The sequence below is a fragment of the Haliotis rubra genome, unplaced genomic scaffold (assembly GCF_003918875.1).
Source record: "Haliotis rubra isolate DU_JTF1 unplaced genomic scaffold, ASM391887v1 Scf423, whole genome shotgun sequence".
NCBI lineage: Eukaryota > Metazoa > Mollusca > Gastropoda > Lepetellida > Haliotidae > Haliotis > Haliotis rubra.
In genome coordinates, this window is record NW_025767106.1 from 856045 (window position 1) to 870547 (window position 14503).

The 14503-nt window shown below is 38.3% G+C and overlaps 2 protein-coding genes across 2 annotated transcripts; both read right to left on the reverse strand.

Annotated features, from left to right (window-relative positions):
- Positions 1-6183: 6183 nt before the first annotated feature.
- LOC124288753 (acid-sensing ion channel 1A-like) lies at positions 6184-9797 on the reverse strand. The gene is made up of 5 exons (XM_046725283.1): positions 9549-9797; positions 9150-9209; positions 8124-8286; positions 7534-7625; positions 6184-7008 (listed from the first exon to the last, which is right to left on the reverse strand). The coding sequence occupies exons 1-5, from the start codon at positions 9556-9558 to the stop codon at positions 6857-6859; spliced, it is 477 nt and encodes a 158-aa protein (XP_046581239.1). The 5' UTR covers positions 9559-9797; the 3' UTR covers positions 6184-6856.
- Positions 9798-10009: 212 nt separating this feature from the next.
- LOC124288749 (acid-sensing ion channel 5-like) lies at positions 10010-13936 on the reverse strand. Its single transcript, XM_046725278.1, has 4 exons — positions 13747-13936; positions 12290-12851; positions 10571-10669; positions 10010-10129 (listed from the first exon to the last, which is right to left on the reverse strand). The coding sequence occupies exons 1-4, from the start codon at positions 13905-13907 to the stop codon at positions 10010-10012; spliced, it is 942 nt and encodes a 313-aa protein (XP_046581234.1). The 5' UTR covers positions 13908-13936.
- Positions 13937-14503: the final 567 nt, after the last annotated feature.

The following is a 14503-nucleotide window of genomic DNA, read 5'->3' on the forward strand; positions in this document are numbered from 1 at the left end:
TTTGCATTTTGAGCAAAAATGCTTGTAAAAAGTAGCTCTTCACACAAAAACTAAAAGTCGCCCCATAAGGGAGATATTTGCAAAAATACGAAATTTTTCCTTCAGCATTTCCATGAAATTCAACATTTTGAAATCCTGTGGTACCATTATTAATCAATATCTTGTAAAATGAGTTCATTGTATGGATGGAAAATGATAAATAAAACACTTTTTAAAAAAATTGAATTTTGCACTCATTGACCTTTGAACCCAATTCGTGACCTAATTAGGCATTTTTGAGCTTAGCAAACAATAGATTCGTATTCAGCACGAAACACTACCCCAGAAAATGTTGTTTGCTTGCTTTTACTCAAAAATGCCTCATGCATTCACATTTCTGAGAAATTTGACTTGTCTACAAGGCCTGGGAGACAAAGGAAGACAGAGATGGGAAAGGACTATAGAGAGTGAATTAAAATTTAAAGTTACTTTGGCAATATCTGATGAAAGAATTAAAATAATTCACACGAGATACACATTGTCAAGAGATTGCCAGCAATGGACGGTAGGCAACCATACTTGAGACCGTGGGGACTTACAATACTTCTGCTTCCTGCACGGTTCTCAAGCTGGATATTTACCATCTCTTCAGCTGCTGGCGATTATAGATAATGTTATCCATTTATGTTAATAGTTCAAACATTCTACAATAAAAGCGGTGGCAGCTATAAATATTCGGGGACTGAATGTTGGCTTACATACCCTCTCAACTGGACAATGATTTTACGGTACTTCAACCAACTACAAATCACAGTTCATATTCATGTCTTACCTATCTATACAATGTCACAATAAACCTCAAAATGTGTCTTGTGTACTCAGGTGTTTTTTTACAAAAACCAATAACTCAATGAGAACTTACATTATTAAAAGTGTCCTTCATAGTTTGTGATTGGAAATAGCTTATCCCTTGTGAGGGAAAAAATCAATACATTAAAAGAGGACATGCTTGACCGTGATTCTCTCTTCACAAGGGATACAAAATGGAGGATCCTCACCTTGTAATTCATGAGTGTATCTGCTGTGACCAATACATCATCGTCTCAAAATCCATCCAAGAAAGGGAGCAAGTGTCGGAATTTCTTTACAATTTCAAACGTAAAGACCAATTTAACGAGTATGAAATTTCGGATACAGCTTACATAGAATAAATGTTAGATACTCACAACCACCTACACTACATGCAACCTTTTGAAAAGTAAAGTCAGCAGAAGTCATGTAAGTGAAGGTGTGCTAGACAAAGGCAGCACAAAAATTATATTGTTATGAACGTTTTTGTCTCGGGAACTATCATTTGTAGATAAATGGCACGGGGAAAATAATTTGTGCCAGTTTTATTGGATAAACATTGTTTCACAGGATATATTATCGATCGTTAGTGATCAGTCGAAGGCGGATATAGGGTTGTTCATGCGTAAAAGAATGTTACATAAATAGACAATAAGACTATGGCCTACATTATTTAGATAAAATATAGTGTGATAGGAATATTTATCATTAATATTGTCAGTTTTGCTTCAATTATTTCAATAATTGTTCCATATATTTTTTTCTTCGTTTATTGTTTTGTTTGTGTGTAATATAAGGTACTCAGTGACATAATTATGGATGTTTTTGTCAAAACTAATAGAGTACTTATTGTAAGCTAAAATACGAGCCACGAAGATTTATCAGTGAAGTACAGGTTACAACCGTGCACACGTTTCCCTGCGATCTACATGTAATTGTTTGGCGTTAAGACATCACAAACAATCATTTTCACAACAAAAAGCTTTAATTTACACTTTGTACTATTCACATAAGAATCACTGTCTAGCGAAAAACATAGATATGTGTTAAAGAAACGCTAGGGTAGCGTGTTATATTGCTATGTTTATATTATAACACTGCTTGATATACTATTCATTAATATATGTGTATGCTTACATAAACATATATAAATATATGCTCGATTCGTGAATTACTTTCTATGTATGCATAGGTACACACACCCCACACCTAAAACGTAGATACACGGTGAAGAAAACTCGCAATCGCCTAATGATTTTCATGGGAGGTGATTAGTGTTGGAAAGTATAATATCTGGCCTATATAAAGTTTCGAAATCGAAAATGAATCTAGTGACATCTGATTGATCGTCTTCACTTCATAGACCTACTTTGCTTTCTCTTCTGGTGTCTAAACCTATTTACAGATAATGTCAATATGTGCCATTGTGTCAGGTCATTGTGCGAAAATTCAATATTTCAACCGAAGTTATTGCCCGGTGATGCCATGACGAACCATAGTTATCTGCAAAACGTTGTACTGAATGAGTGAGTCAACTCCCCTACTATGACATGATTCACAATCTGCTAATTAACTCTCGGTAGTTTCAAGAACACGTGTAGTTTTTTTAATGTTTTTGGCTAAAAACGTTGATTTAAAAAAAACACATTTGCAACATATTTCTTTATTAATTTTGTCTTTTAAGGCACGGTGTACCACCAGCTGTGGCCCAATCTTTTATTTAGTAGAAAGTCCCTCAGCCCACGTACTAAGTTAACATTTGCAGTATATTTATGAGCTGCTGACAGTCAAACAAATGAATTAAGGCATCTTTAACATAATTAGAGATGGACAGTTAATGAGTTAGGTTATCATTTTGAACATTTCAAAGTATTTAGAACGTAACTTCTTTATATGCTGGACATTTATGAAGAAAATTCATCATGTACATAATTTACATATCGTACAATAGGTATATTGACATGGAATGCTATCTCGTCTACACGTAGCTTTTTCTGACTTCACATTTACGAGGCAATTCTTCAAACAGGACACACTTTTCATTTTAGAATATAAATGTAATGTTGAACAGTCATTAATTTCAGCCATTATTGATTGAACGTGGCGATTCCTTATCCTTGTTTTAAAATTGATTAGAAAAGTCTCCTTGAATCTCTAACATCTTGATTCTCCCAAACAAAACCGAACTCCCGCTTCCTGGAAAAGAAAAGTTGCAATACGTTGAAATCTTTAACCTTTGACGCTAAATAACAAACCTCACTCTTCCCAAGTTTATTACCATTTCGAAAAACTAAGACTTCTGTCTTGTCAAAATTAACAGTGAATCCCCATCTATGGCAAACTTTTACCAATGAATTGATTTTCCTTTGAAACCCAATAACACTATCTGAAAGTAAACACAGGTCAACTGCATCGATGAAAGATATAATTCCAGAACATCTGCGCAAAAGAAGATACCTCAATCCGATTCTTCCATATCACCATGACACTTGATAGATAGATATATAATTGAAAGTTTAATAGGTGTCAGAGCAACTGGGCCCGTTTACACCTTGCCCATCATGAAGGCTTGCTAAGTTTCGAATTTTTAATGAAGTAGTTAAGCTGCCACACGTTTTAATATAAGCAAGAATGACATCCTGAACATATTTGAACTCAACAGTCCAGTCAATATTGAGCGCCGTCAAACATTCCACCATCGCCTCACGTTGATTTAGATATTTTGGCAATGCAGTAAATAATGAGCCACATCATCTAGCTGATTACAAACTGTGCAATTTGCAGAAATATCATTATTAATAATGTTTAGATATGCACCAAGACCACAATGCCCAAGAAAAAGTCTGGTTCAAAGAACCTCTTCTCTACGATTGCTTCTGGATAATGTTGATTTAGCTACAAAAGGCTCGTTGCCATGGAGATGGCGTCCTTTTAAGTATGAGGTCCATCTCTGTTGCCATTTCATTTGAGCATGGATCTTACTGACGATGCATAATTCTGCAGGAGAGGGCAATATGTCTCATCCTGTTCTGATACATGAAAATCTAGTGCAGCTTTTGCCAATTGATCAGCTTTTTCATTTCCTAATATTCCAACATGAGCAGGTATCCATGAAAAGTCAAGGTCTTTACTTAATTGATTAAAAAGGTCAAGTATACTATTGATCAAGTCTTGTCTTGCGGAGGAGAAACCTGTCCGAATTGCTTGTAAAGAACTGACAGAATCACTGAAAATGACCGCTGATATACGTCTCAAAAAATTAATCCAACGCAAAGCTTCAATGATTGCTGTAAGTTCAGCAGAGAACACAGATAAGTGATCAGCTAATCATATAGAAATTTCTCTTTTATCAGTGGCTATGAAGATACCTGCACCAACACGACCGGACACTGGGCACTTAGATCAATCAGTGTAAATCTGCATAGCATTGATCCACTGTAAACTTCGGATATGTTCCTCGGCAAGAGCTTTAACACGACGTGCTGGCTCAGATTTATTTGCTTGTTCCAGGACATCAAGATAAACTGATTGAAGTTCAAGCAACCATGGTGGCTTCTTTGGCAGAACACTAACATTATCTCTGGCAACATCACGTACATTATCACCAAGCAACTGATTTATAGATAAAGAAAACATCAACGGACTTAAAATTAACTCCTGCCTCACTCTGCTACAATAATCAAAATAACATGTAACAGAAGATAATTTGACACATGCACTCGTTTTTTATAAATATCCTTGATAATATTTAACATGATATCGTGAATATTATGAGATAATAAAATATAATACAACTAATCTCTGTAAATCGAATCGATAGTTTTACGAAAATCTACATATAAACAGTGAAAGCGCCCTCTTTCCGAACCTTTTCTCAGTTTGAGATCCTCGACAGCTCTATCAACTTCCTCTTGAGTGAAATCTCTGTTTAACAGATTATTACAGTCATCATAGTTACAAGGATCACAATGAGCAGCCATTTCATCATGACAATTAGCGTAATCTTTCACTCCTCGTCGACAACAGCGTCCTATATGTTGAGAACAGATTTGAAACATATAACCCACGAGAACCTATCAATGACGGGCGATGTATACATACAATTATTATGAAAGCCTTTAACATAAGACGTGAATGACTGCATTGTTGCTTTTACAATGGAAACGTATGTCACTCGTAGCATTGGAATAATAAAATTCTTTACGATGGCGACAAAGTTCTATAAACTTTATTACAGACGGTTTGAAACCGAGCCATAGTCTAACTGGAGACTTTGGACATCTAAGTCTAAATCTGTGAAGAAGATAATATTTTTCTCGTATTATCTGCTCACAGTCCTCATCGAACCACGGAACATTCATGGGACGCTTAACAGAGTTACTTTTAATACTGAGTGTCACACCACAACTCCGAGCTGATGACTCAATACACTTGGTTCATTGATAGCAGGTGACGTAGTGTGACTCGCCATATTATTAAAATCCCCAATAGGAATATTGACTAACTCATTTCCCTAACGACTGGTAAATTGTTTCTGCGAGTGCTGGACGCCGCACTAGTCTTCTTATAGGATCGGTGTTTATGTATCCAAGTGGTTGTCGTTGAATTTCAGTTTCAATATAATAGAGACATGACTCCAGACTAAAGTTTATAACACAAGCAACAAATCAGTTGAGCACAACATGTATTGAACAAGACTGGCACCACAACATGTAAAGGCGCTGTTTGGGTCCCACGTAGACGTGCCGTTCAGAATGTGGATACCTCGTGAGCTGGTTCATCAGGTCCTTTCCGTAAGGGTTGATTTCCTTATCTCGCGAAGAACGCGGCACATCAAAATTATCAACTTTATCATCGGCGTCGTTAAGCTCAGGCAAATATTCATGTGATCCTGGCATAGCAAAATCCATCAGTCGCCCAGTGCGAGTATTGAAATACCGGCCCAGAAAGATATCACAGTCAACATGTTTTGATCGGAATTGTTGATAGCTTTATCAATATATTGTATACCTTTGAACTCGCATGTGTTGCTCACTACTGAAAAGTGAGTGAGTGAGTTAAAATTTGCAGCCATATCGTGACGAGAACAATTTATATCAATATATTTAAATCAATAAATCTATTACGTAAAAAACTGTCATCGAAGCGCTACTGAAGAGTGTTCTGGGTGTATGTAGACAAATCCGAGGATAAGTTGTCTCCCCGGTGCCGAGAATGATGCACCATAAACAATGAATATACAGTCATTGGAAATCTGGTATACGTTAGCAATGAAGACTGAGAAACTTCGGCACTATCACTCCAACACCGCCTCGATTATTATCCTGGAAATTCCTGAAATTCAGATAGCAAGTATGGTCAGGGATATCATGTTTATCACAAATGCTCCATATTTCTGAAAAAGTGATGATGTAGTATAGCAAGCAAAAACTGTTCACCACTGTTAAGTTTCTTAGAGAGTCCATGAATGTTCCAATTCAAAAGGGAGACAACTCGTCCATCGAGGGCTGGACATCCCCCTATATACGCCCGGTGTCAGACTGATCAGCTCAAGACGTCGACGGGTGAACACAGCCGAGTCAGTCTCCAGGTTTCATGTTGCAATCTCTCCGTCCTCGAACACTAGCTTGTCGAACCTAAGACGACATCTCATCCCTTCCCCTCTCTCAATATCCATAATTGATTTTAATTTCTTTCTTTTAGATCTGGCTGTAACAGAGTAATCTCCTGACAGTCCTGTTCCAGAACCCTTCAAAGACCTTGTCTTCTTCAAAACATCACCTCGATCACAATAACTGAGAAACTGGACTACGATGGATTTCCCGAGTCTGACAGGGTGAGCTCGCTGGATGGTAATGTCTAAACCATCAATGTCCATCTTTGATTTCATTACATCAGATTGTTCACATTCTTGCCACATTGAGGTGAATATTTGTTACTTGAAATGTAATATATCTTACAGAGAGGAGAGAGGACAGATCCATTGTTATATTGCTTTTGTTGCCTACCAGGGCAGGTTCATTGTGCTTTAGCGCTGATTATGATTGACATGTATGACTTTGCCGCCGCATTTACATCTTCTAAAGACGGCCAAACACAGACTGAAGAGGAACTCTCCGAGTTCTGTGAGAGTCATGAAGCTGGCTCCAAGATAGATGCCCATCTGACCTCCCAAGTTACCTGACAACCGATAATATAGGCGTCACGAACTGGTCTATGCATACTTAATAATAACTGTAATCATTTGGGGCAAATTCTCCAGCGTTAACACTTACAGGTAATTATGGTGAAGAATATAAAATAATTATACATGCATAAAATATTAATGTTAATCCTCAAATATACCAAAGCTCAATAATATAATGTTGTTCTGTTCTAAATCTATCTTCCAATATAATTTTATGAAAAATATATATAGCCGTGATACACAATTCGCAAACGCACAATTTGGGAGCATGATATCAGCACACTCTTATTTTATTGCTACAACGGTTTACGAAAACACACTTGTTTAACCTTAGATAACGCTTAAACCAAGCACAGTTGTCTACTGTTGGCATAAGAACATTCCATAATAATGTCTGTCGACGTTTTTTCATGCAACCGTCTGTTGATACACAGGTATTTGTTTACTTATCATGTATTGAGCGAACATTCACAAACCGATGTTAACTGAAACATTGGATGTGGATTATATGTACTCACCTAACATGGTCTGCGGTGTATATTGCGGCGTCTGTTCTGTTGAGTGGATAATAAGGTTCTCATAGAAAACCCTTATTTCGAGAAAGTTTTTCCTGAAAAAAATATCGGTTTTTTAGGAAATGTTCGTGTTACAGGAAATAATTGGCAGTATATACAAAAAGATACAGCCGATACATAATGGAGTTCTTTCTTTCATGGTGAGTTTTTATACATATTTGTAACATTAGTTATCGACAGTAGCAAATGGATGTGGATGTGAGACCTCTGCACCAAGGTCATAACTTGTTTGAGTGTCATTTTTAGAAGTTGAGACGTACCATATGGAACACGTTTTTATGGATAACAACTTCTTTATTTCGTGAGTGCGACGCTTCGATACAGATTCTTGTACCATTGGCAAGCAAGGTTATGTCATATAATATGTTTTCTCCAGTTCTCGATAAGTGGAATGTCAGTTTAGGAGCATGTTATCAAATCGGGTGATAATAGTGTGCTGCCAAAAATGGTGTGTCGAGGTATTGAGGCCTAAATGATGTTTAAAATCCTTTGAACAACATAAAATATGATGCACACGCATTAAGTATACTTACTTGATAGATTCCTCGCCTGAGAAAGTCGATAGCTTCTTAACATAGTCCATGGCTGCATCTGATGGGTAAGATGATGTTGATACTTTGATGTCATATGTCTCGAATGAACATGGCATTTGACAGCCACAGGCTTTCTGAATCGTTGCATTCTTCTTCAACTCAACTGAAATACATACGTCACAAATTTCATGTAAAAAATGATGCAAATGCAGGTAAATATACCAATTTGTATGTAAAGTTTGCTTTCCATGAGAGAGTGGGTTACAATCTAACGTCACCTCGGCAATATTTCAGCCATATAGTGACGAGACATGTTGTACATACACAATAAATACAAGTAGTTAAATAACCAGTCACCGACGGACTGTAAAATAACTAGAGTATCACAAAGAGAGTTAAAACTAGTTAGCGTGTATCTTTAAAAGTAGAAAACTAGTTTAGACAATACAATGTAAAAATTGACTATTGATGGCCAACAACTGAAGGTAGATCACCGTAATAGAGACCGTGGCTACCTGCATCGAAGATAGCTGGATTTACACCATCCCTTCAGCTGCTGGCGATTGTTGGCAACTTTTAGCGACAAATTAGAATGACAATAATACTACGAGTAAAAAAGTGGAACATGCTTTCCATGAGTGACAGAACATGTTCGGAGAGGCGTATGAATACATCAGACTGACTGACTTAGTGAGTTTGGTTTTACGCCGCTTTTAGCAATATTCCAGCAACATCACGGCGGGGGACACCAGAAATGGGCCTCACACATTGTACCCATGTGGGGATTCGAACCCGGGTCTTCGGCGTGACGAGCCAACGCTTTAACCATTAGGCTACCCCACCGCCCCGAATACATCAGAAACGATTGTGTAAACGTCTAAATAGGTGTAAGGTTCTCGTAGCTTTAAGCGATATTTCAGTACATCATGCAAATCCAGACTGTTTTGCATGTAGAATTTACGCTTTTGCCACTAAAGTGAACAAACAAGATATACGTGTATGTGAGGAAGACAAAAGTGAACTTACGATATGTCGGAAAAAAACACGTATTTAACTCATACAAGGAACACAATCGTCCGATAGTTCCTGTAAACAATGATATACACAATAAATGACTAAACTTTTCAATAACAAAATTAAGTAATCTAAATAAGTGTTTTAATAAAAGATGCTTAAATATTGCTTAATCAGACCATGGTTGAATCTAACTATTCATCAATTTATCTTTACATTTGTCTATCTCTCTCCACAAAATAGCATCGCCTTAATTGTTGTTGTTGAATTAATCGACAGAAAACATGGAATTCTAGGAACCCTAACACTATGGGCCAGAGAGATGACAGTTGATGCTAGTGGTTTACTACCTTCCACTATTTCCAATGTAGTATGGAAACCATCTTTAGAGTTTAAACTATGTCAGCTTACCATTGTCCATCGGCCTAATACAACCGCAAATGTTGTATGCTTCCTGTGTGACACATTCTCGCTGACAGTTTTCATATGTGTATATCTCAAAGTACTTTAGGGAGTTCTTGAATTCAGGTGCCGAGGTGTCAAGGCAGGTTCGGTTCTCGAAGGCCTCATAGGGCGATGGTAGATACTTGTACTGTGCAAATGTTAGTTAAAAATCAAAAGGAATGTGTGACTCTGAAAATAAGTCAACTCTATTTACAAAAGCCGTTTGGATGAATGCCACTGTTCAAGTGTCTCAACTTACCAAATAAATAGCAACGTGTTGAAACGAGATATGATGATAATCATTAGGGGACATTCGGTTTACATAAAGACAAATCATAACATGTATGAGATTTTTGTGAAAATTAGCTTATAACACGTAATGCCACGCAAAGATGTCTCCTATAATTCCAGTTCAGGTGGGTAAATCCTCAGTAGGGGGGAAATGCCTGTTTTATGGTGCTTGAACGATATAAGGTCATCAATACACTTGGAGCTTGAGGAAAGTTATTAGCCAAATTACCTTGTTTGAATTTTGCCAACCGGAACAGCTGCATAGGAAAACACAAGAAGGGGAGCACAATTGGGGATGCCTACTTCTTGTCTCATGTTTTACCCCAAAATGTAACGTTGAGGGTATCAATGATGAAGACCAGTATTTCACATTGTGTTTTCTAAGTTAACTTTAGACAGTTGGACAAACTGTCCCGAACCTTTGAAGATAGAGAACCATACCTATATTCACCATGTTTCTTATCAAATGCCACATGAAATACAAGTATAATATATAAAGTTTGGAGATTATACATTGAACAAATTCTGTAAATATACAGAAAGTCATTCCTTGGTAGCTTACAGTATTATGGGAAATCTTTGAGACATTGATTAGAAGCCTTGAGATGTATTTGAGGCAGCTGCTAAAGAAATACATACAGAGGAACTTTGGTTAGACATTTTCTGTGGGTGAACACTATCAACAGTGAGTGACATACCCGTGATTTGTGTACAGCAGCGTATGTTGATGTCCCAGGAGCTGCTAGGAAGGAGGACTTTGCTTCATCAGGGTGGACACGAGGATCGTGTAAGATCACCTGCAGTCAGTGAAAAGTTTATATGTCCTTCTCTCAAGTTAACTGTAATAAGTTTTGCAGTGGTATACTGCTCACCAGAACAAAGGTTCAGTATTTAAAGATAATTCGAAGTTTAAGAAGCAGAATCTCAAACTCTACGGGTTCCGTGAACTGATGCTGATACTCCAGCCACAGTATGCCCGTGTCTATACATCCGCTTGTTTGTTGAAAGAAAATGATGTCGATTGTGGAACAATATAGTATTCCCAGAAATTATTCAGAAAATCTGTCTTTGCTAATACTGATAACAGAATGTTAAAATAGGTGTTGCATTAAGCAGTATAGTACCCAATATGGGAGGCAACTCTTGTAAGCTTAAAAATTAGCATTACTTCATCAAGGGTTATCTCCCCTGGTGTAGCAGACGGCTTCCCTTGATGACATGCCAGATTTTGCAGCAGAAGAGAAAAGAAAGCAGGTTCTAGATGATTTTGAAAGGAGTCTGACTAATGCAAAAGAGATAGCTGGTAGCTCTGTCTACAGTATACAGAACTTTGAAGAATATACAGTCAGGAGTTGGGAATGAACACAAGACGGGCAGGGAGGCCAAGGAAGTTCAGTACTACGGATCGCCGTCGACTTGGTCAGATTGTGATTAGGGGAAAATTGTAAAGCGTTGAGAATATCAGAAGTGAGATTAAAAGTAGGAAGTGCTCACGTGTGTAATGAAACCCTTAGACTAGAATTACAAAGTGGGTGAAATAGCGCGGAATTCCCGCATCTTGATGAACGATGCACAAAAACAAAGACGTTTTAACTGGCGTAGGGTTCAAGAGTTTGATAATGTTTTCTTTCCTAATGGAAGTTGTGTCTGGCTTTTTCCGAACTGTGTGAAATTTTGGACGAAAGATACCGTGAAACTATTTACAAACGCCCAAAACATGTGGGATGGACGTGGAGTGACGCCGTTGTGTATTTTCTTTTCACTGGAAATTTGACAAAGGAACGATATGTTGATATCTTAAATGGTCACCTTCTTCCAACGGCCTGCACTCTGTATGAAGATAATTGGATTTTCCAGCAAGAAAACAACCCAAAACACACTGCGGGCTACACAAAACAGTGGTTGTCGGACAAAACTGTTCACATTTTAGACTGGCCCAGCTACAGCCCAGATCTTAACCCTATTGAGAATGTGTGGGAACAAATAAAGGCGAGAAAAAAGGACTTGAATATGAAGGAAGATGTGGTCGAATATCGGGATGTGCTGTCATACAATTTCCTACAAACTTTAATCGGTAGTGTACCTAGACGCATTCAGTCGTGTATTGCAGGGCATGGACGTACTGGAAAGACTCTTAGACTGTAAGATTATCATATCTCAACTTCTATAGCTTATAATGCTTTTCGTCACGATATGGCTGAGATATTGCCGATGTGACGTTAAATATTAACTCACTCACTCACTATAGCTTATATACATTATTATTAGATATTTGCCGAAACAACTTCTGGGAATACTGTACTCTTGTGCCTGTTGCATGGTTTAACACGTTGACAATAAAGACATCAACAACTCATGCTGAGGTGCATGCTATATGTCTTTGAAACTATGTGTATTTCTTTTGACATTTTACTAACCTTTATCCCGGCTGCAAGTTGCGACCCAAGAACGTAGTTGACCTGGTCAATCTCAGCATACATGATGAGATTGTTCTCTGAACCAGTAACGCGAACCTTAGCCACATCGGAAGTATTCCAGTTGAACGTTGCACAGTTACCCGTGTGAGTGAAAACAGGTTTCATTACTTTCATGCAAGGATGATATATAACTTCATTCATCAGACACATGTAAAACATTTCGTTCGGACTCATGCCCAAGTCTTTCCACCACTTGAGGCTCTGACTCTCCTGAAATGTTGGCATGTTATATTCGGGGTCGCTCCAATTTACTGGACTCGACAAACTTCCCAAAATACTGATTTTGTTGAAGAACTTGTGGAGGCTAGGATCAGCAGCATTAACTTTGCTTAAGTTGTAAGGACTATGACTGCAGAAGGTGACAGCTGGAAACGCTATTTCCTCCAGCACATCAACCTTCGTGTTGGTGTTCACTGGGTATCTGCAGTAGTTGATGAGTTCAATCGTTATACTGTAGGACATGAACGCTGCCATAGTGAACACCAGAACCGCCCACAAAGCACTGTCAAGGCAACAGCTGCATATTAATGCACAGAATAATTATGCTGCGGTATATGAAACAAGCATCACATCATTTATGATTTTAACTAAGTGAGTATGGTTTTACGCCACTTTTAGCAATATTCCAGCAGTATCAGTCACGATATGGCTGCAATATTGCCGATGTGACGTTAAATAATAACTCACTCACTCACTAACTCCAGCAATATCACGGCGGAGGAAATCAGAGATGAGCTTCACACATTGTGCCCATTTGGGGTTTCGAATCAGGTTCTTCGATGTGACGAGTGGACACTTTGACCATTAGGCTACCCCACTGCTTTTGACATTTTGACAGAAGTTGCAACATACATTACAGGCATAATGATCTCTTCAAATCTGGATGGACCAACTGACACCATTTAGAAGAAACCGCCTCCGTGGTTTACTGGTTAGTGCGTCCGCCCGGAGAGCGGAAGGTCGCTGGTTCGATCCCCGACTGCGTCATACCAAAAGACGTTAAAATATGGTACTTGTGGGTCCCTGTCTGGTGCTCGGCATTAATGGGTACAACAAGGACTGGTCGGCTCGGAGTCAGTTTAGTGTGTGTGAGTGGGGTATTCATGCTTCACTGCGGCATGGTATCTCAGTGGGCTAGCACTATAAACCCAGCTTCAGTCTGAGCGAGTACAAGCAGCCGCACACACACACATACACACGCATGCACGTCGTCCTATGAGCGAAATATTCTCAAGCACGACGTTAAACCATTGTTCACCTCACCTACCTCAATTTAGATAAAGCTAAGGCGGGGACACCCAGTGATGCAAGTGGTCACTAAAACAGAGAGATTTTGTGTTGATTGTTGGAAGTCCAACGTGTAATATTCTATACAGTACACGCCTAATTCTACTTACCGCCTAACTTTGTGGCGGCGTCCAGGTGACAGTTTGTTAATTCCATGAAGTCCAGTATCTTGAGTGAAATCAGACCACAAACTTTGTATCGTCTGACTATTGGAGGCAGTTTTATCTGACCACGCTGGTTTTGGGCCCAAGGATTCCGTTGCTGGTGGCATTTCAAATTGCTCAAAATCATGTGCTGTTATCATACATAAACATGTAGAGACTGCAGACTAATTCTCAGACTAAAGTGTTATGTGTTATTTATGAATACCGGCAAACACATTAATGAGGTGTCTGAGTATTATTGATTATATATTGAAATTGATCACTTACATTACGCTTTGTCACGGCATCATTAGTGGTCTGATAATATTTGCATCTATAAACACATCGACCAATTACTGTGAGATATTTGGCTAATGATTTCAGCTTCACTGCCTTCAACCTATTAATGACGTCTATCTTTGAAATATATATATAAGTTCTTAAAGCAAGTCTAATCAGTGTTTAACGGGCATAAAATGTTATGACGCGGAAAGACACATGTTTCAAGGTATGGCAACGATCAACAGTCCATAATAACAACGGACCTGGCATGTTCAAATGGACCAAAAAACAAGCGGGATTCACAAGCAAGTTCTAACTGTTTGTCCATGTTGTGCGCTGTTGCAGCTTAGCCTCATCGATGTAAACCTTGTTATATATCACTCAATATCCGAAGAACTATTGGGGGCGGATTTTGATGACGTCGTAGTGGTTGCCCCATTCA

Bases quoted from the DNA above. Each gene is read 5' to 3' on its own strand.
- LOC124288749 (XM_046725278.1), bottom strand. From the start codon at position 13,907: ATGCCACCAGCAACGGAATCCTTGGGCCCAAAACCAGCGTGGTCAGAT. The intron at 12,852-13,746 runs GTAAGTAGAATT...TTGCCTTGACAG, and splicing joins CGCCGCCACAAAGTTAGGCG to TGCTTTGTGGGCGGTTCTGG. The intron at 10,130-10,570 runs GTATGTCACTCA...TTTCCTATGCAG, and splicing joins CTGCTGTACACAAATCACGG to CTGTTCCGGTTGGCAAAATT.
- LOC124288753 (XM_046725283.1), bottom strand. The intron at 7,626-8,123 runs GTAAGTATACTT...TATTTTTTTCAG, and splicing joins TCAGGCGAGGAATCTATCAA to GAAAAACTTTCTCGAAATAA. The intron at 7,009-7,533 runs GTGAGTACATAT...ATCGGTTGTCAG, and splicing joins TACACCGCAGACCATGTTAG to GTAACTTGGGAGGTCAGATG.